The sequence below is a fragment of the Podarcis muralis genome, chromosome 2 (assembly GCF_964188315.1).
Source record: "Podarcis muralis chromosome 2, rPodMur119.hap1.1, whole genome shotgun sequence".
Lineage (NCBI taxonomy): Eukaryota > Metazoa > Chordata > Lepidosauria > Squamata > Lacertidae > Podarcis > Podarcis muralis.
Window position 1 is genome coordinate 73,253,038 of NC_135656.1, and position 22,347 is coordinate 73,275,384.

The 22,347-nt window shown below is 46.4% G+C and overlaps 1 protein-coding gene across 2 annotated transcripts; it reads left to right on the forward strand.

The window, feature by feature from the left end:
• Positions 1–801: 801 nt before the first annotated feature.
• PARP3 (poly(ADP-ribose) polymerase family member 3) lies at positions 802–20,873 on the forward strand. Of its 2 annotated transcripts, none has more exons than XM_028718725.2 (11): positions 802–945; positions 5,174–5,433; positions 6,207–6,332; positions 11,803–11,997; positions 13,771–13,906; positions 14,610–14,836; positions 16,500–16,667; positions 16,866–16,952; positions 18,094–18,271; positions 19,317–19,463; positions 19,572–20,873. In XM_028718725.2, exons 2-11 carry the CDS (start codon positions 5,233–5,235, stop codon positions 19,739–19,741), a joined length of 1,635 nt encoding a protein of 544 aa, XP_028574558.2. In that variant the 5' UTR covers positions 802–945; positions 5,174–5,232; the 3' UTR covers positions 19,742–20,873. The 2 variants fall into 2 exon arrangements, with proteins under 2 accessions (XP_028574558.2, XP_028574559.2); XM_028718726.2 differs by lacking the exon at positions 802–945 and adding an exon at positions 974–1,434.
• The last annotated feature ends 1,474 nt before the right edge of the window (positions 20,874–22,347 follow it).

The following is a 22,347-nucleotide window of genomic DNA, read 5'->3' on the forward strand; positions in this document are numbered from 1 at the left end:
TCCGCTAAGCCGCTCGTCTTCCTGAGGAAGCGGGGGACTGGGCAAGCGCGGTGCGCTCCCCTTTGCTCAGTAGGTGGGGAATCCGCACAGGCAGGGCAAGCGCAGCTTCTGCATTGAGCTTCGCGCACCAGTTGGGGGCGGGCTTGGAGCGGCAGCAGCGGGGGAGCAATTCCCGCGGGGACCGGTGCGCTTGCACCTTTGCATGCCCGGACTTTGGGGAGGCTTATGGCAGAAGAGGAGGGACGAGGGGTGGGAAGGCGGCGGCGCTGGGAGGCGCAAGAGGCCAGCTGGCGGAGTGGGTGGGGACGTGGCTTAGCCCTTGGAATGCGCAGAGCTATGCAAAGCCGGGGGAGCCAAGAGGCCGCAGATTGCCCGTGCTGCTTGCTAGTTTGCACGGGAGGACATGAATCAAGAGTTTCCCCTTCTGGGAGCCCTTGTTTTCAGGGACACGCACCACCCTCAATAATCCCTGGTGCTCTTATCTCTGTTCATTCATGCATGGGAGATTTGGGGGGGGGGGTTAATTCAATAAAAAACATTATTTTAATTTAGTGCCCAAACAAGTGAGTAGATGCAGAAGAAGTTGCTTGCTCTCTTCTGCGCCCCTTTTGCGGGCCTGGCTTGTCCGGCTGTTCTAGCACGCGTTGATGGACAGCTCGGCGTGCAGCCGGGCTGTGCTGCTCAGCCCCTTCCTTGCCTCTGCACTGGGCTGGCTCCTTCCCCGGGAGGCGTGTTGCTGCAGCCGCTGATCGAAAGCTGAGGTCACTAGGGGGGAGGAGGGGACGGCAAGCGAGGAAGAGGGAAAGCCCAAGCGGCAGATCTCGCCCTCCGACTTGCCCAAACTTGCCCTGCCACTTTGCCTGGCTTCTTTCTGCCGGCCCTCCGCGTCTAGGAGGACCACCGGGCTACCAAGAGCCGGTGCACCACCCACCCACCCACACCGCGGTGAGTTTTGCTACTCCGGGCAGGCGGGAGGTGGGGTGGGGTTTGAGAAGTAAATAGCTGGGTGGAGGCGACTGGCCTTTTATCTTGTTTCTCTGATTCGTTCCCAAAGCGATAGTCGGGGAACGTGGAAAGAATCCGTAGCTGTCTATACTGGATCTGATTTCTTCGAATTAGAGAAAGGTGCAGTGTCCCAAAACAACGTAGAGCCTCTGTATCTTGATAACGGGGTACTGCGGATTCCCTTTAATCCGGGGTGGAACCTCCGCTGTAGTTGCGCCCTCGCTGCCGCTGATCCTAAGCGAGTACTCAACAGGGCTGTGCGCTTTTTGCTTTGACCCTCCTCCGCAAGTTAATGGGTTGCTACCCACTTTTTAAAGGGGCAAATCCCCACATAGCATCCTTTGAGTGTGAACGCCTAACTGGTAAATTGGGGAAAGTGCTGATTCTTGCCACCTTGGTCTTCAGGAAGAAGGGCAGGAGAGAAATAAAGTAAGTAAATTATTCCCCCTTCCTCCCCACACACATTATGTTCCACATTATTAATACAGCCGTACAGTATTGGTGGGCCAACAAAAATTCTTGCATGGCTTGGAACCTTTGGCGAAATTATTTGCAAGTCTTCCAAAAGTTGCGCAGTTCGGAGACAACCTGTGAAAGCAGCCAGTGGGCTGCCCATCTGTAGCATGATGCCAATATTGGCTCTTAATTGCCCCAGCCTATCCCCCCAAAAAGACCATTTGCACTTTTCATTTGTGCATCAAGAGTGCTACTTTCCATCATCAGAGTATGCATGCTATACATTTTGCATACAGCAGGCTATGGATGATTGCTTACATGACTCAGAAGGTTTTTTCTCTCTGGTAAGATTTGATGGTTTTTTGTTTTTTAAATCTTTGCTTTGTGTGGTTTGGCTTGCTTGTTTGAGTATGCTATTTATTCAGCAAGCCCCTTTCTGGACCAGAACTGTTGAGCTTGCTGTATGCTGTCAGCTGAGTGGGGTACCCCAGCCAGATAATAATAAATATTATTATTGTGTAGACTGGTTTTACGGAGTCGGGAGGTGCAAATAACAAAACAACCCTGTTATGAAGCAGCTATTTCTCTCAATTTTAAGATGTTAACTAATAGTAACAGGATTTTCTACTAGATTTGCACTAAATTCCTCAGTTCAAGGTGCAAATCACTTTCTTAATTCAAGCAGGAGGAGGATGCTAGCATGAAGGCAAAGGAAGGTGCCTCTGCCTCTTCATTAATATAGGTAGCAAAGCATAGAGGCAAGTCCAGTGATCCTGAAAGATAAGAACATTTGCATAATATTGATCTGTTTACTTCTGTTATTTGGTATCTCTGTTGGTTTTGTAGTGAAACTAGTGAATGTACACATGGTTGAGTCCTAGCAGACTGTCTCCTCCCGGAACACAATATGTAGATAGGCAGAGCCCTGGAGCACTGGCAGACTTTGAGCAGTTTATTACTCAAATAATTTTGTTCTGAGTTCAAAGAGCACTAGTGTGTCTAGAGGACTGCTTGCTGGATATCATACATCCATCTGTTGTTAGCTGGTCTTATATTTCTGCCTCCAACCATGCTACATAGCAATGATGTTACATTTCAAAACCTTGCATCACTGCACCTGGCTTTTAGAAAACTTGTTTGTTTATTCCCCCGTCTTGTGGCTAAGCTCCCCACAGACCAATTGATGAGGGTCTGGGCAGACCTTTTATGTTTTTCCTAACTGTTGTAGCAATTGTGATGTGCTGTGTTAGATGCTATATGGCTGTTTTTATTATTATTGCATTTTATTGTATTACAATTTGAATTTTGTAGAATTCAAATTGTAACATAATAAAACGTAAGAAATAAAAAAGCTGCCAAAACATAGTTAAAAATCAATGTGAATATTTAGTGAGGTAGACGTGTTGTTTCTCTCATCATTAGCCACCAATTCATAGATGCTCCATGGACCACCTGACTGAAGCCCATGGACTATAGTTTGGGAATTCCTTACTCGGTCCCTGCGCATGCTTTCTTGATGCCATCTGATCCCATCCACCATCTCACCTGCTATTCTCTCTCACCTCCACCAGATAATCAGTCTGTTTCTTGGACTCCTTCCTCTGCTGTGTTCAAGCATTATCTCACCTGTTCTCAAACAGCATCCGTTGGTTCACTTTTCCTCTCCAACTCTTACCTTCTGGCTATAATGCTTGCAAAATCCTTTATATTGTATGCAAGTATACTGTTTCTAAGGCCTAGAAAAGACAGTTTCCTCTTGTGCAGTAAAGCTGTGACTTGTTAGTGAAAGCTGTGCACTGTTATTGAAACAGCATAACCGTGCACTTTCAGTTGTGACTCATTAGGAAGATATTCTGCTGCCATTGACTGCCAGTCAGCTGTATGCAAGTTAAAAGTTGGCTCCTTGCCTGTTCCTGGCATTGGATTAGCAAATCAGAATTTAAAACGCTTGGAGTAGCTGACAAACCTACAGGTGATGGGAAGCATAATAAGGTCCAGCCAAAGGTTCCAGATTTCCCAAGGCTGATTTATTAACAGATTGATACAGTTAAAAACCTAAAAGGAAGATCTGCTGTCAGAAGGAATAAAGGTCTGAACTAACAGGGTGATTAGGAAGGAGAGGGCTTGGGGCTGAGTCAGCTATGAAACCGGCATTTGGCTCTGATAGTTGTCGTATGGCTGTTTGCCTAGGGTGTGGCCCTGTGGGCCTAGGACTAAAGACAACATGTTCATCTCTGTGGCACAATGGGTCAGTGCACCTGGCTGTTAACCCAAAGGTTTGCATTTCCCTCCTCAGTGTTAGATTAGAATGCTGCTGCTGTTTCATACATAATCAATTTGCATGTTGAGCTTGTACATTTACATAATATTCTATGGCTGCGCACACACCATACATTTGAAGCGTGCGCACACCCCACACAGAGAATCCTGGGAACTGTAGTTTATCCCTCACAGAGTTGCAATTCCCAGAGCTATGGTTCCCAGGATTTTTTAGGGGAAAGGTATGTGCTTTAAATATGCTTTACCCGTATGGTATGTACACAGCCTATATCAGGGGTCAGCAAACTTTTTCAGTCCACTGTCCCTCAGACCTTGTGGGGTGCCGGACTATTTTTTTTTGGGGGGGGGGATGAATGAAGTCCTATGCCCCACAAATAACTCAGAGATGCATTTTAAATAATAACCCACATTCTGCTCATGTAAAAACTCCAGGCAGGCCCCACAAATAGCCCAGAGATGCATTTTAAATAAAAGAGCACATTCTACTCATGTAAAAACACACTGATTCCCAGACCACCTGCGGGCAGGATTTAGATGGCAGTTGGGCCGGATCTGGCCCCCAGGCCTTAGTTTGCCTACCATGGCTTATATCTATATGCAGCCTTTGCTAGATCTGAGCAGAGTGCACAGCCACACTCAGAATTCTCATATGTGGGAATGTCATCCAAATCTGGCAGGAAAGAAAAGCAGAAGTCTTTGGAGCTACATTATGCCAGCAGGAGCACACCTTGGGATCTTGGCTGTTGTAATGCCCAGCGGTGTGCTGTTGCCGCTAAGTCAGTCTTTCAGAAAGTCTGTGTTTTGCCAGAGTTTTATAGAAGAGCCTGATCTGTCGGCAGAAGGGAACTACCGTATTTTTCGACCTATAGGACGCACTTTTCCCCCTCCAAAAATGAAGGGAAAATGTGTGTGCGTCCTATGGGGCGAATGCCGGCTTTCGCTGAAGCCTGGAGAGTGAGAGGCATCGGTGCCCACCGACCCCTCTCGCTCTCCAGGCTTCAGGAAGCTATCCGCAAGCCTTGCGTGCCCAGGGGGAGTTCCCGCGGGCTTGCAAGGCTTGCGGGCTGCAGCCCGGAGCACGGGGCGCCCTCCGGAGGACGCCCCGTGCTTCGGGCAGGTGTCTGCAAGCCTTGCGCCGCCGGGCTCGCAAGGCTTGTGGATAGCAGCCTGTTCTGGGGGCTGGGGTCATTACCCCCCCCCAAAAAAAAACGAGGTGCGTCCTATGAGCCAATGCATCCTATAGGGTGAAAAATACGGTACTCCAGTATTCCTTTATAAAATTTATTTAATGGTAATGCTTGAAGTAGACAAGTCCTCTCCCTGTTCTCACTTAAACGAAATCACAGAGAAGGTCAGTGTGGGTCATTTAGGGACTGGTACTTCTAGTGACCTCCTGAGTCAAGTATTAACTGGCCTCCCTTTTTTTTTGCAGTTGAATAAGAGCAGCAGCCTGACTCCTTTGGGAAACAGGGTAAGGCTCTGGAGGGAACGATGCCGCCAAAGCGCAAAGCCCCTGCCCAAACCAGGGCAGCAGCCAAGGGCAAGAAAGTGAAACAGGAGCCGGAGCTAAAGACTGAACCTGAAGAAGACAGTTTCCGCTCCACCGTGGAGGCACTGAAGGCAGCTCCCAAAGAGAAGCTCAAGGCCAAAATTGATTCTGCCTGTCAGCTGAGCGACGTTGATAACGCCAAGGTGAAAACAAAGCTCTGGCTGAAGTGTTCCCTATGCCCAGCATCCATTGGGGGGTGGGGAAGGGGTTATTCCCACTTTCAGCTGGCCCTGCAATGGGATAGTGTAGCATAATGGGAGTCCTCCTGTCTCTTGTGGGCACCTGTGGTAGGGCAGTGAAGGTCAAAGTTCACACTGAATCTTGAGGCTTCTCTCTTTTCCTGAAGCTTTTTTTTTGCCTTCCTTTAGCAGGGCAGCCAGGGCTGCGTGTCCCAAGTCAGGCATAGGCAAACTCGGCCCTCCAGATGTTTTGAGACTACAGTTCCCATCATCCCTGACCACTGGTCCTGCTAGCTAGAGATCATGGGAGTTGTAGGCCAAAAACATCTGGAGGGCTGAGTTTGCCTTTGCCTGTCCCAAGTAGAGGAGGGGGGAAATTAATGAAACCAAAACTTGTCCCTGCCCCGCCCCACCAGAGCCTTATTAGGATTGGACAGTGTTCTGTCCTTCAAGACCCCTTCTGCCCATTTGTCTTCTGCATAGATATTTTAGCAAAAACTACTAATCAAGGTGGTGATGCCATTGGGAGAGTCCAGCCAGACTTGGAATTTATCCTCTTGGATTCCGGCCTAGACTTTATTAGCACTTGGTATTTGTTAGTTCTTGCAATACTCTTTAAGTGCCAGGCTCTGATTGTCCTCCCGTTTTGCCAGATGTCAATCACAGGCTGGAATTTAGCCACACAGAGGTTGCTATGGGTGTCTTAGGGGCGTTCATGTTGCCTGTTACGATTTTAGATTCACGAGGACTACGACTGCATGCTGAACCAGACCAACATTGGCCACAATAACAACAAGTTCTACATCATCCAGCTCATAGAACAGAATGGGAAGTACAGCTGTTGGAACCGCTGGGGCCGTGTGGTGAGTAGCTTGCCCTCAGGATGGCCCCTGCAGTTGTTCTTTTCTCAAAAATCTGTGGGGGTGGGGGTCTTCATCTCTGAGACTGACACAAATAATTATATACAGCTGTGGATAGTGATGCCTAGCACTGGAATAAAGGGGGAAAGATAGCCCAGACCTTAGCCAATTTAAAAGAAAGCTTTAACTCTTCCAGCAATGTTTCCTGAATGACAGTTTGCAGAGCCATAACACGTCCAGACCCTGTGTTCCTAGCCATATTTATTGCTTAATATTCCCCAGGTTGGTTAAAAGATGCGAGGTGGCGGGCCTAGCATTAAGAAAGTCTGGAAAATACCATTCCTCATTGACCATTGAAACACGGGAGAGAGTGAGTCAAGAAAGTCGAATGAGCAGGAGTTGGAACTAAGGAGAGGAATAGTTTCACATACGTGACACCTAAGTGTTGGGGCCTCTGGGCACCATTTAAGTGGTACAAGATTCCCTGGGGTAAAGTGGCTATGGAGCTGAGATCATCCAGTTCTTATGCTGAAGCAAGCTGACTACTGCTGCTGCCATAAAACTGTTTACAAGGTTGTAAACACCTTTAGCCTGGTAATGTGGATTCTCGCTTCGCTTAGCCTAGAGCTGTTGGTATATCAGGCGCAGTGTTTCAGCGGACTTGCTACAGATAATGGTTTCACAAAATAATTGTCTTGGAGCAGTGTGTTACCACTTCAGGGTAATAGGTAGGATGGCCACAGTGTGCAGCTCTCTTGGTCTGCGGCTTCTGAGCATCAGCGATTGGGGGGAGGAAACAAGCCTTTTCCCAATAGTAATAAAGTCCTGTGTTTCAGACCTTTGGTCTAATCCAGGTACGCTCTTCTAAAATGACTCCCTGTTAACTCTTGAGCCTGGAGTAGCCAAACAGGGTGCCCTCCAGATGCTGTTAAGACTACAAATCCCATCAGCCCCAGCAAGTGTGGCCCAAAGGTCAGAGATCATGAAAGCTGTAGCATGCTTTGGGCTAATGGCACTGCCACACATCTCTCAATTTTATTTGCCCTGCTTTCTTAATATTGCAAAACGTTTTAAATTAACAAGGCGAAACACCATGGGCGTAGCCAGATTTATGTTTCAGGGGGGCAGAATTGAGCTACTTGTGTTGTGATTGGTCAGTTAAGTATTTTTATTTATTTACTTGATTTGAGGGGAAGCTGTCCCCTGGCTATGCCCTTGTGGAACACAGAACAGCAACAGTCACTTGATGTCAGAGGTGACCTGCAAGCCTGACTAGGCCCAGGGGGCCGTTTTAACCCAAACTGTGAAGAGGCAAAAGCGTTACTGTGAAGGAACGACTGGGAGCTTAAGCATACTTCCCATCCAGAGCTCGCTGGTGCAGCTCCTGGTGCTCTCGACTCAAATAAGCTTGTGGGCACTCAGAGCGCTCCCCCGAAGTCTGTTTTGCAAGCTGTTTGTGTTTATTCTAGTAAGAGGCCAGTGACCTTGGAGAATCAACGCGAGGCAATTGTTGTTTGCTTCTTCCGGACCTGTGTTGCAATGGCAAAATTGCACAAGTTCATTCTTCACTTATCTATTAAAATTAGACATGAGCTTGCAGTAAACTAATCGATACAGAGAACATTGAGACAATGTGCTCTTGAGAAAGAAATGTTTACAGCTTATGCTGATGAGGTTGTTGTTGTTAAATTGCAACGTAATTCAGCAGTTGAGATTTCCTAACAGCCGAGGGTGCAATCCCACACACATCTTTTCAGAAGTTCCTTTGGATCAAGGTGGGTCTTTAGTGGGTGTCTGACTGTAGCCTTAATAAATTTTCTCAGTAGAACTTCTAGGACGTATCCCGGTTCCTAGGACATGTCCCAGTTCCCCAAGCTGGAATTTTGTAACCAGGGCAATAGTGTTTGTTGAAGCTATAGGCAGAGATGGGAGACCTCAGAGTGTCCAGGTTTGCTAAACTGCAGCTCCTGTCATCCCTGACAACCTATTGGGAGTTGGGATCCTGCGTTTTCTGCTGTGGGGGGATCTCTTTTAAGGAACATTGGGTGGTATTCTACTAAGAGAGACTCAGAGTTGACCCCTTGAGATTAATGAACGTGACTAAGTTAGGACCATTAATTTCAAGACGTCTTCTCTGAATAAAACTTTCAGCTGTGTGTCCAGCTTAAAGCAGCCTTTTATTGTAACCTGTGAGGCAGCCATAAATGCAAGCTGTTTAAGTTTGTCTTGACCTGATGTGCCCCCTTGGGTGAAACCCTCTTTATGTCAGGCCTTTAGACTCAAGTTTTATTTGCCTACCTGACCTTGAGGGTGTGGGTGGCTAGGATTGTTCTCTCCCAGTTGTCTTTTCCTCCTCCAAGGCTCAAGTTTCAAAAGGCTTTTATTCCTGGGATTAGGTTGTCATAACTTGGCAGGGACTCTGTGCTTGAGAACCTGGAGTGGGTGCTCAACTGAGTCATCCATCACAATAGGCTCTTCCCCACCACCCTTTTGCTAATTTTCACCACATGTCGTCCTCCCCTCTTGCTTTGTTTGCATACCAAATACACTCTACAGTGACTGCCACATAGAGACACACTCCCCCCTCCCATCCTTGGGCTTTTAGGCAGAAACACAAAACATACTTCTCTGGAGACCAAGGTAAGGAGCTGAAGTTATTAGCTAGCTTTCTCTTATTCCAGAGGCTAATAGCTCTGATAGGCCCAATGCAGTTCTTCAGAGAACGCAAATACATGTCTATGTATTCCAGAGTGGTCCCTCTACGCTCTAGCTGGGGTGGTGGGGAAGGAAAAAGATGTTAGGTAAAATCCCTATAAGTTGATGCTAGGAAGAAATCTCATGGCTGCTGTCAAGGAGCATCCAAGCCAAAAGAAACCCCTTCTGAATAATTTGGCATAAATAGAGATGGCAAACAGAAACTAACAATAGCTTTAACTTTCCGTACTCGCTGTAGCTGATGTTATAGTAGCATGGCTACAACCTTCTCCATGAAGCCTTCTCCATGAAGCAGATGAACAAACCAGCTAACTTAGCCGCTCCTGTGGTTTTAGCAGTTGCCGATAAGAGCAATTAGATGCATTTTCCCCCATGCTATTTTTATAGTCTATCTACGTAAGGCTTATACAAACTGCTTCCCTACTTTAGCTTAAGACCAAGCAATAAAGGAATTGCTTTTGCTCCATCCTAATTCATTGGCAGTGCCCCAGTCAACCTCAGTGCTTTCAGCTCAGCTTCTTTTGTCCCTGGAATCTGGATTCTCAGCAACTGTGACTTTTTGTGTTTCCTAGCTCTCCCATCTCGCTCTGCTTGTTTGCCAGCATCATTTATATGTATGATTCATCATTCCAGCCTCCTAGTCAATCAGAAGGACAGTAGAAGCCAACTCCAGACACAGGCACACTGTAAATTTAGGTTTGCACAATGAAAGTGGATTCAAGTGCTCAGGTGCAACAAAACCACTTTTTAAACAATATAAATATAGATATATAGATGTCTTTTGCAGTTAGGAAAGTGACAGGGAAATGCACTATAAAGTGTTGGATCAGAAGGATTTGTTTGCAAGCAAATTGAGATGAATGCTCAATAAACAGGTTGTCTGGAGGAGTCCACAGTTTTGCTAAGGTACTCCCCCCCACACACACACACATTAACACATGGACATGGTAACTAAGCTTCATTCCGCCCCCAGGTTAGTTTCCTGTGTTGACCTGTTGCACCTTCTACGACCTTTTGAGTCCCCTGGCCAGAACTGCCTCCATAAACAGATGACAAAGGTAAAGGGACCCCTGACCATTAGGTCCAGTCGTGACCGACTCTGGGGTTGCGGTGCTCATCTTGCTTTATTGGCAGAGGGAGCCAGCGTACAGCTTCCGGGTCATGTGGCCAGCATGACTAAGCCACTTCTGGCGAACCAGAGCAGCACACGGAAATGCCATTTACCTTCCCGCTGGAGCGGTACCTATTTATCTACTTGCACTTTGACGTGCTTTCGAACTGCTAGGTTGGCAGGAGCAGGGTCCAAGCAACGGGAGCTCACCCCATCGCAGGGATTCGAACCGCCGACCTTCTGATTGGCAAGTCCTAGGCTCTGTGGTTTAACCCACAGCGCCACCCGCATCCCTTGTAAACAGATGACAAGCATTCTATAAAAACTAATACAAAATTTCCTTTACAGTGGGGAAAAAATGCGAATAAAATATTTAAAGAGGAACAATATGTACAGCTGTTTACATACCCTTGCTAAAAACCTGAAAGTCAAGTTGATTAGAAGACCTGGTGCAAGAAGAATATACATCTCTCGGAGGTTCATCCCAAACCTTGCAGAACAGTGCAAATCAGTAGGATAATTTTATCGTCATATGCCTTTGCTTTTGTTGGAGAGAGATTCCAATATTTAGCAACAGATTCTGATCTTGAGAAAATTCCAGGCAAAATGAGAAAGGGAGAAGGAGTGGGGAGAGAAAAAGGAAATATAGAATTAGGCACATGTTATTAGCTACTTCACTAAAACTTTTATGAGAATCTTGAGGTGCTGTAAGAAATAGAGGTAACAGGAAAAATAGAGAATGATTTTATCTACTCTGCAAGTCTCTTGCAGTGCACCAGGGTAATCATAAACAACGTCTACTCAGGAGTGAGTCCCAATGAGTACAGTAGGGCTTGCACCTGGGTAAGTGGCTAGAAGATGGCAGCCTCAAATGCTAAAATGGCTCTTGGGCAGTATTTCTCTCTCTCTCTTTTTGTAAACGCATCTCTGAGACACCCAGGTGATAAATCTGTGTGCCTCCAGACTCCAGCTGCTAATGACCTAAATTGAGTTTCCACTCTGGAGGCACTTTATATTTATTACAATTCATCGTTGCTCAGACATCAAGAGAAGTCACTGCTGGATTATTTTCACCTTTCTAAAATATGCTGCACTTACAGAAGGTGGGGGAGGGGGAGGATTAAACACCCTAAGACTGGGAGCAAAGAATGCAAATGGGACTAAGTGGGCAAGGAAATCTACCTCCACTTCAAAGTGGAGATTAAGGACTTCAGGGAACCGTTGTGTACAACAGAGAAGCCTGCCCCCAGAGACTCACTGTGTGTGCAATTGGCAGGCTATCTGTTTCCTCTGGGAAGGGCTGAAGCTTGGTGGAAGAACATGTATCAAAGGCTGGATTGGTGGATTGTGCTTTCTACAAAGAGGTTGTGGTCCCTTTAGAACCTACATATGCCAGCAGACAAGATGGTGCAAGATGTCCTTCTAAAGTGTACAATTGCATGCAAGGACATGTCCCCCTCTATAGGTTACCCTACTTTGTGGAAGGTATGAGCGTTCCTGCCTGTGAGGATGGCTGTGTCCTTGCCCATCCTTTCCTGCCCTTCTTTCATTGCAGGACTAAGAAAGGAAGCACAAGATGCGTGGGAGAAGATGCAGAAGTTTCTGTCTCTTGCTGATGTGTGTTTCCTTTCCCCTCGTTGCTCGCAGGGAGAAGTAGGGCAGTCAAAACTCAATGCCTTTCCATCCTTGGAGGCGGCCAAGAAGGATTTTGAGAAGAAATTTCGGGATAAGACCAAGAACAGCTGGGGTGACCGGGAGAACTTTGTGGCTCACGATGGCAAGTACACCTTGATTGAGGTGCAACATGCAGATGATGAAGACGAGCAGGAGGTGACTGTGAAGGTACTGAGCCAAGGAATACACTGGGAGCAGACTGGCACACTGGGGAGAGGCATAAGTCAGTGCAAAACAGCAGAAACAAACAAAGCCTAATTGCAAACAGTCTAGACTAATACATTTAAAATTAGGTTAGTTGATTTGTTGGAAGTGCAATCCGCCTTGCAAGAGAGTCCTATTGAATTGAATGCAACTTTTCTGTAAGCATACCTAAGATTGCACGGTAAATCACTATGGTAAAATAAGTAACAGATTAATCAAACTAAAAAATAGTGGTCCAGTGCTGCTTTATCAGTCGTCCCAATACTTTGGCACACTGTGTCCAGAACACGCTAAGCCCAGGAGTGGGTTTACTTCTTATTCATTACTGTCCATATGGTTTTTTGGTTGTTTCAGAACATATGGTGCTGTGGACTTTTTGAAATGAAAGCACAAAGTTCAGGGAAGAGACCTGGGATGTGTCTGGGAGAATCTGGTCCCTGTCCTTGCATACCCATACACACACCATAGCTTTGGCCCAAGGACCAGTGGGAGGCCTCATTTGGAGAGCCAGATGGTTGGTCCCTGGCCATTATAGCATCAGGCACCTCCTGTGGGCTGACCAGTGACTGAGGGAGTTCAGCATAGCATTAAGCATCTCTGCTTGCCTGATTGAATTATCTTCCCTTTCCTCTCTCTCTCTCACCCACTGTTCCAGGGGTTCCCCTGATGCCCACCAGACCCATGGGTGCCGGGGGAGGGAAAGAGGTGGAAAGCCCCATTGCGCTAGCGAAAGTACTTGGGTGGGCTTCAACTGGCGGGACTACTTAGCTGAATCTGGCGCTGAGAGTGCCAGATGAGTTCTGCTGGTGTGCCTGCACAGCCCCAACCGAGTTGCCGTTCTGTCTCTGCCCCACACCATCAGTAAGCGGCAGCAATGCTGTCAGTAGCGGGGCAGAGCAGCAGCACCTGGTTAAGGCTGTGTGCGATCTTCGATCACCAATCCAGTCCTCGCAAAGTTATCCTAGCAGCATAATCACAGTCTATCTCACAGTTATCAGTGATTTAGAGGACTCCTGCAGGTTTTCAAAGTCTGTGTGAGTTAGAGAACACGGACAAGCTCTTGTAGTGAACTGTGTCAGGGTTGGTGGAGTTAATGGAAGTTAGTTAGCATTTCCATGTGCTCAAGGGTGCTTGCTTAAGTCCTGTTATTTTGAAAGGTGCTATCAGGTGCTGTTGCGGTTGCTTGAGAGTAACCAGGCAGGACTCCGACCTGCGTTTTACAGGCTTTATTTTTGGTGCAAACTATTTACAGTGAAGAGCCCCAAAACTTATGTCTGGCTCAATTGCTAGCAGAATCAGGGAGTGGTCTTTTTTTGTACCTCCCCCAGCATAAAAGTTTTGTTACCCCCCCAAACATCTACGCCCCTCTCTGCATCTCAGACTACTGTGCAGAATGGGCGATGGCAAGGGCATGCTTCCCTCCTCTCCGGCTTGTTCAGGAGCGGTGTTAAGGCTCTTACTAGCATTCTCTGGTCCTTGCACCTCTTCCCCACTGGAGGTGGGGCTTTCCTCCTCCCTGGAAGAGGAACTGCTTCGCAAGATTTTCGGAGGCTCCCTGTAACACAACTGCCCTTCTATTTCTCCCCCCTGTGCCGATGGCAGTTCCCTGACAGGTGTTCACTGCCAGGTAAAAGCTTGTGTGTCCTACTGTGAATCTAAGGGCGAAGTCCAGCCCCACTAGAAGAAGCTGAATTATGTGTATATCCAGTCCCAGGTTGGTTCTTTCCTGTTTCCAAGGTGGACAGTGTAGATGGAGTGAAGCTATCCAAGCAAAGGATACGGCCCTGCACCTTGGACAAGCCTACTCAGGAGCTGGTCTCACTCATCTTCAGCAACGACATGTTTAACGATGCCATGCAGACCATGAATTTAGGTAAAGGGTCAAGGGATCTTTTGATGGTGGGTTGGGTTGTTGTTGTTTGCTTTGCCGCAGGTGGGAGAAGCACCCAATGGCTTCAAGTTACAAGAAAGGAGAGTCCGACTAAACATTCGAAAAACTTTCTGACTGTATGAGCTGTTTGGCAGTGGAACAGACTCCCATGAGAGACGGTGGACTCTCCTTCCTTGGAGGTTTTTAAACAGTGGTTGGATGGCCACCTGTCATGGATACTTTAGCTGAGATTCCTGCATTGCAGGGTCTAGATGACCCTGGAGTCTCTCCCAACTCTATGATAGCTCCATCTTGCCTGCTCTTGGCATCAAACATACGTTATCTGTTTATTGTGGTTTGCTATCCATTTGGCTAATAGAGATACCTTGGATATATAGTTGTAACAACATCAAGCTAAACCAATTTGTGAGCGAAAACTTGGTTATGGGAAGGAGGGAGAGATGTTCAGGTCACCTGTATTGGTGAGATTTGATTCTTTGGTCCTTGGTCACAAATGAAGACCAGCCTGGGAAGAGCAGAAAGTGGTTCAGTTATAGAGTGAAAGGGGGCATGAATTGAACTAAGTAGTGGCGTTCTGATCCAGGTGGTTTCAGCTACTGATTTGTAGGATTCTTGGAAGCCCACAGAGTTGTTACACTGATCTTCCAAACTTCCTCATGTCACCCTTTTTAATCCCCTTTCCTAGATGTGAAGAAGATGCCCCTGGGGAAACTGAGCAAGCAGCAAATTGCCAAAGGCTTTGAAGCTCTGGAGGCCATTGAGACAGCACTGCAGAAGCAGCCGCCTTCGCAGAAGCAGCTGGAGGAGCTCTCCTCTCGCTTCTACACCATCATCCCCCACAACTTTGGCCGGGCTCGGCCTCCACCCATCAGCACTCAGGAGGTTGTCCAAGCCAAGAAGGACATGCTGCTGGTAAGGAGCTCTGAGAACTGGGCCAATCCCCCCGCCATTAGAGCAAGAGACATCTCTGCGCTGTGGAAGGCCCTGTCAAGAGTCTTGCATGCTCAGACTGTGAGACCAAGGTCTTGCCTACGCAGCAATGAAGTATCCTCACTGCCACAAAAATTCTGTACTGCTACGCTTCCTGACCTGCTCTGACAGTCACAGGATCTGTCTGGGGCCCAAAGCTACCCAATGACCCTGTCAAACAAGAAAAATTGTGTTTGGGTAATTGGCCAGAAATCTGTTTTAAATGTTTGAGAGGGAACTCCAGTGGCCATAGGTTCTGTTCACTCGGTCCCACACTGTGTCTACTGCACAGTCTTTTTCTACCTGTGCTAAAAGATAGCAGACTAAATATTTTAATATTAAACATAATAATGGAAGCCTTTATAGCAGTTCAATTTGCAGTGTTTAGTAAAGGTAAAAAGGCAAAGGACCCCTGTTGCTCTGTCCCAGCTACTGTCGTGTTTAGTACTATAGGAATGAGAGCTGAGACCACTACAAAAAGAAAGGAACATAGGAATCTGCCTTATACTTAGTCAGACCATGAGTCCATCCAGCAGCTGAGTACTGCTGACCCTGAATAACTGCAGCTCCCCAGGGTTTCAGATGGGAACATTCCCAACCCTACCTGGAGATCGAACCAGGGACCTTCTGCATGGAATGCAGATGTTCTACCATTAAGCCATAGCCTTGCCTGCAAACAATGGAAACACAGTAGCTGCCTTATGCGAAGTCAGACCTTTTGTCCATGTAGCTCCATGTTGTCTACACTGATTGGCAGCAGCTCCCTGTGATGGACCATCTGCATGCAGCTGTTCTGCCAACAAGCTGCAGCCTTTCGAAACTGAAGGGTATAATCTTGAGAACTAACAAAACAAAAAGGCCAATAACTCTGGTCCAGTTATGATTTTGCACTATAAGCCCTCAGTACCCAAAATGGCTGCTTAGTGGGTGCAGCCTTCAGGGTTAATAATCGCTTCCACTCTTGAGTTCAAGAGTCTCTCTTTCCTCATTTCATTTCATTTGTTACATTTCTATGTGGCTTTTCACTCGCACAATTCACAAAGCAGCTCACAAACAATAAACAGCAATAACATAATAGAACATTGCAATTAAAACATAAATCATATAAAATAATTAACAAATCATCAGTAAAGCAATTAGAAATCATCTGTAAAACGACCACCTTCTATAAAACACTATTAACAAAGCAACTCAAACAAAGCCAAACAGCACAACCACAAGTCATATTGTAAGATTCACAAAGTACTACAGCGTTCATAATTACAAAACAATATTAACATTAGCAAACTAACAACCAAAAACAAAGAAACATTATTGAATTCTCTCTCTCTCTCTCTCTCTCTCTCACACACACACACACACACACACACACACACACACCACCCCCAATAGCAATATTGAAAACATATGAAAAACCGTAACCTTCCCCCCCGCTTTGCTTTCAAGCTAGAGCACCAATGAGATTTCCCTAGCTGAAATAGGCTACCAATAGCACAGTCCTAGATATGTTTACTTGGAAGTGAGGCTCACATAGGATGGCAGTGTAAGTGTCAAATTGCTACTCCCACCACCAGTGTTTGTGAAGATTGTTTCCTTTTCCTGATAGGTACTGGCTGATATTGAACTTGCCCAGAGTATGCAGGCCCAGAAGAAGAAGGAAGAGGAAGAAGAGGAGGAAATGAAGGTGGAAGAGGTCCCACACCCAGTGGACAAGGACTATGGGCTCTTAAAGTGCGAACTCACCCTGGTAGACCCATCATCGGAGGATTATAAGGTAGGGTGACCCTACAGGAAGCTTGCCAGCCTGGTTGCTGTGGTACTGTAGGGTACTATGCATGTCCCTGTGTTGGAAGCCCAGGACCTCTGAAAAGTGGGGGATGTTGATTCTCTGCACTTTCCATTTTCCTCTGTCTGCCTCAGTGCTTTAATGATCACTTTCTTCCTCTGCTTCTCTCCTGCTCCCTGCAATTAGCTGATTGTAAACTACGTAGAGAAGACAGGCTGCACTTATCGGAAGCTTCAAGTCCTGAACATCTGGAAGGTGAACAGAGAGGGTGAGGTAAGGTCTACTAGCAGGGCCCCTTCCCTTCTGTTAACTGACTGTGTGTACTTCTGCCAGTTGCCTGAAATTGGCTTCTGTCTTTGAGCAAAACCCCCCAGAGCATCTCACTTTGCAGCTGCCTCTGGCACCAGACAGAATAGACCTAGGAGCATAGCAACAAGGAAAGGCCCTGAATGGCGGTTCCTGGCTTATTCTCCTTTGGTTCCAGCAGTGCCAGGGTCCCTTGTGGAACATAGGAATCTGCCTGAAATGGAGCCTTTGAGCTCAGAATTCCAGCACTGGCTGGCAGCGTCTCTCCTGGGTTTTAGGCAGTGGTCTCCATGGGACTTTTTACATGCAAAGCTTGGGCTCTCCTAGTGAGCCTCAGCCCTTCCCCCATTGTGCTAGTCAGCACCCCTTGGCATCCGTTGGTCTGTATAGCAGCAAGGCCCATAATGAACCAAGAGATGCTTTTATGTAAAGAGCTACAGCCCTCTGTTAGTGGCTAGGTATCACTCACAGCACTGCCAGCCAAAGCAGACCGATGCTGTCTAGAGAACTTGTATGTTGTGGGGCAGTGCCCAAATGTTGTCAGTGGTGCTGGAGGTGCTCTTGGGATGTAGTTGAGAAAAGGCAGCTTTGGATTCCCAAGACCCAGAGTGGCTACATGGGGGCAGAAGAGACCAGAGGCCCTCTAGTCCAGCTACAACCCCAAAGGAGGACTCTTTGCCTCTTAAGACAGCATTGTCACTGTAGATCAGGGATGGGGAAACTCAGGTCAGGGGGAAGCGGGGGGACGTGGCTCTCTAGGCCTCACTATCTGACCCCAATTTATGCGAGTTCAACCAGCAACTGAAGGAGAAAGCGTCTTCTCCACTTCCTTTTTCTGTAAAGGTGTCTCCTCTGGTAGGCAGTAGGTTGGTGTTGGGAGGGAGTGGGGAAGAGGACATGTTCTCACCAGTTCATGCTCCATAGGCGCCCTGCTACACATGGCTGACTAGTCACAGTTCAGTTCTGCGGTGTGTACAAGCCATGCTCAGCGCTCCCAACAGAAGGCTTATCTTGCTGCCCATAAGCATAAAATTGCACCCTTCACATGGAGGGAGAGCTCTGCTTGCTGAACTTCTTTTTCTATCCCCACCCCATTCTGCTATAACAGGGCAACCGTTTCAAGGCTCACGGCCACCTGGAGAACAGGCGACTGCTTTGGCACGGCACCAACGTGGCTGTCATTGCAGCCATCCTGAAGAGTGGTCTACGCATCATGCCGCACTCCGGCGGGCGTGTGGGCAAGGGCCTCTACTTTGCATCGGAGAACAGTAAATCGGCAGGATATGGTGAGGCAACCAACACTCTGTGCTCCCTTTGGGCTGCAGGGGCTGCCTCCCCTCCTGTTCTTTCCACCGTTTTCTCAGTGGTTTGCTGCCTTTCTCTGCTGCTGCTGCTTCTCTGGTCTTAATAGTGGCAGGGCGGAAGGCAGGTCCATACAGATACCCCTGGTCCATGTTGACATGCTTTTAAAAGCTGCCACTGCTACTTTTCGCGTATATAGATACAGATATGAGAAAGGGAGGTAAAACTGAAAAGTGTGCATTTATATGCCTGTATTTAACTATTTCCATTAAGTGATCCTGGCTATGTCCATTCTGGCGCTTTCCACAAGCGCTTAGGTCTTTTGTAACCTTGTAAACTGGAAATGAACCTTAGAGGCTTCTAGCACTAGTTGGGTGAATGTACACCATGGTGGTCTTTGGCTTTCCTCTAGCAGAAAGCACATCCTCTTCCAGAAGCAGGGCATCCCATTTTTTTCCCAATCCATACTACTTGGATAAGACCACCCCAGCCCACTGAAAAAAGTGCTTTTGAAAGTTATGGGACAGTCCAGAACAGTATGGGATGTGGCGCAGCAGGCTGCTAGCAACTTTTATCCTGCTGAAGATCTAGGACGTGTGCATGTCTATTTGGACCAATGCAGAGTATTGGTGCACTAGCCATTCCTTCCTCATAGAAGTTGGAGACGTCCAAATTAGCAGCCCCAGTTTGAAAGAGCAACTTCTTTGCTTTCATCCTATGCCATTCAGAAGGATGAAACCTGTGGTTGCATTTTTGAAGAGGATATTGGCAATGCCATCTGAAAACAATACTATCCATGATGGGATCTGTCTGTCCTGTTCAGCAGAGATTATTGTTATTTTTTGAAAGCTGGAATATGTTTGTGATATATTCATCCTCCTACTCTCCTAATCCCACTGGATTTGTGTGCCAATGTGAAGCAGAGCACAGGGAAGGATACGGTACAGTGTATGTGACTCGAGCAGGGTACCTGCTGTCCATCACTTTAACCACTGGGACCTCTTTTTCCTTCCTCCCCCCCCCCCCCAGTTGGCACCACCTCCAATAGGGTGGGGATTATGTTCCTGAACGAGGTGGCCCTTGGCAAAGAGCATCACATCACCCAGGATGACTGTTCGCTCCGCAAGCCCCCAGACGGTTATGACAGTGTCGTGGCCCGTGGCGTGACTGAGCCAGGTAAGCCTGAAGGTTGGAAAGAAACAGTGGTGATGTTTTGCAGCCTGTTAATCGTATGCTAACCTCCCTCTCGCTTTCTTTCTTTCTGGCTTGCTCTGCTATCCCCAGACCCTGCGCAGGATAAAGAGATAATCCTGGATGGGAAAAAAGTGCTGGTATCCCAAGGAAAGCCTGTTCCTATGGCTAAGTACAAGAGCTCCTGCTTCTCCCAGAGCGAGTACCTGATCTACCAGGAGAGTCAGTGCCGCATTCGCTACCTTATTCAGCTCCGCTTCTGAGGCGTTTCTCGGTCGGCTCGCCTGCTGGGCCCCGCCTATGCAGCAAGGAGGTCCTTGTCTGCCTAGCACTGAACAGGCATGTGACTGTGATATGGCAGTCCGCAGTCGGACTGCCTTGGTGTAGCCAGCCATGTTTGTCAGCTCTTAGTGGTTCACTCAGGAATTCTGGGGTCCCAGCTGGGCTGAGGAAAGCAGAACCTCTCTCCAAGTTCGTTTTAGGACTGTGTTAGGCTCCGTAATACAGATGAAAGTCTGACAAGGTGAAGACAACCAAATGCTGACAAGTGGCACCTCCTCCTTTCAGAGCACTTTAAGGCCTGTAAATAAAAGAATGTATGTTAAGCCCACCTAATGTCTTTCCTTCCCTGTTACTGTCTACCTGGGCACATAGCTAATATCCATGTATATGGCCCACCCACTGTAGAAGTCAAGGTACACAGGGAGGCTAAATGAAGAAAAGGAATCTCTGAAGGCTGTGACTGGGTTCAAACGTGGCATGCTCAGACATGAACGCAGTTACACACCACTGCACTAAGTGTCCTAAACCAGGCATGGCTAAACTTGGCCCTCCAGCTGTTTTGGGACTACAATTCCCATCATCCCTGACCACTGGTCCTGTTAGCTAGGGATGATGGGAGTTGTAGTCCCAAAACAGCTGGAGGGCCAAGTATGGCCATGCCTGTGACCTAAACCCACTGTAGTCACATCTTCCGCTAAGTAATCCAGTAGAATTTGTATGATATGCTGCTGAGTCATACTGAAATGTTGTATTCCTTTGTGCGTTCCCTGAGGTAAATGGGTTGTCGTACATCTGGCAAAGTGCAAATGGGCGGGGGGAATATAGGGTGGGTTTTAGTTGTTGTTTCCTCCATGTGGTCAAGGAACTGCTACTGCATTTACTTTATTTAAAATATTTCAACCCACCTGTCGCCGCAATGCAATGCCACACCGAGAAGCAATAATGGAAAATACGAACGGGAAAATTAAAGGAGAGGATAAAACCCACCACAGGAGCAGCAGCAACAATAATAATCAAAATCCAGCCAGGCAATCAATCCCCTGTAAAAGGCCTGTTTGAATAGGTGGGTTTTCACTGTGCATAAGGGCAATAAAAGAGAATGTTTGCACCAGAGACTCTGCAGCCACTGTGCACTTTCTGTTTCCATTTGTCCTCGGGAAAACTTAAGGAAGATCTCCAGCTTGAATTTCTCTGTTGATTGAACTAAGGTGTGGTTTACTTATTTTTTATTAGCCTCATACATGGCATTGCTTGAGAATTCTAGGAAACAAACCAAAAAATCAGTTCACACATTCATCTTGATCCAAAATTGTGTCCAATGGTATCTTTTTCTTACTTTGGGGTTTTTGTTTTTAATTTAAATGCAATACATTAAAAAGTGAGCTTTTTGAAATAAAAACAGAGGTTATAGAGTATCACTATCTTAATTGTTAACAATTACAATTTTTAAGCTACTGTATTTGGTATAAATGAGATCTAAATTTCATTTTACTTGTCCATGGGAAGTCTACACCTTTCAGCAATCCATACTTATATAGAACCATACATTGATCTTTCCAAGGCAGCAATATCAGTCTTTTGGCCATAGTAAGGGCATTTATGTTGTCCAGTTGTCAAATTCCATATTGTATGTATGTAGTTCAAAATAGTATTGTCCTGACAATTTTAGCTTCTTTCATCATCATGTTTATATGATTCACTACTTCCCCCCAAACTTAGTAAGTATAGGACATTATAAAAACATGTGTTTAAAAGAAGCATCATCTTTATTGCTTCTCCAACAAAATACTGTCTTATACAAAAGAAAATAATAATATTTGTGTAGAAAAGGATTATAATATCAGTCGTAATATAAGGTCCACTGACACAATTTGTTATAAAAGTTAAAATAATTATCCCATTGGTGAGGCAATATAGGAACCTCTCATTCTTTATTCCAGTCATTTCTTAATATCAAATTGACTTATTTATAATAAATATCTATAAAAAGTAATCATAGATTTTTTAGTTTTAACTAACTTAACCAGTTCTAGTATTTCAGGTGTCTCAAGCTGAAAATGCTGCTGGTCCAAACAAAGATGTTAACAAATGTAGCAGTAGATATTGCCAGTGGGTTACATCCAATAGCTGATGTTTATTTCATAACATGGCGTATGTTAAAAATTCATCTTCATTATCTATCAGTTGATCCAAAGTCAATATGCCCGCTTCAATCCAATTGTATCTGAACACAGATGAAAACCTGCTCTTTGATCTTGGGAACCATCATGAAAAATTTGGTTACAGGATTGTAAGAGGTGTGCCAATGTATACTGAACCAACAGCTTTCCATAATAATTAGTTGTACAGTGGTACCTCGGGTTAAGAACTTAATTCATTCTGGAGGTCTGTTCTTAACCTGAAACTGTTCTTAACCTGAAGCACCACTTTAGCTAATGGGGCCTCCCGCCACCACTGCATGATTTCTGTTCTCATCCTGAAGCAAAGTTCTTAACCCGAGGTAATATTTCTGGGTTAGCGGAGTCTGTAACCTGAAGCGTATGTAACCCGAGGTACCACTGTATTTATTTTCTTGGAGGATATGGGC

Bases quoted from the DNA above. Each gene is read 5' to 3' on its own strand.
- PARP3 (XM_028718725.2), top strand. From the start codon at position 5,233: ATGCCGCCAAAGCGCAAAGCCCCTGCCCAAACCAGGGCAGCAGCCAAG. The intron at 14,837-16,499 runs GTAAGGAGCTCT...TTTTCCTGATAG, and splicing joins CCAAGAAGGACATGCTGCTG to GTACTGGCTGATATTGAACT. The intron at 19,464-19,571 runs GTAAGCCTGAAG...TGCTATCCCCAG, and splicing joins CCGTGGCGTGACTGAGCCAG to ACCCTGCGCAGGATAAAGAG.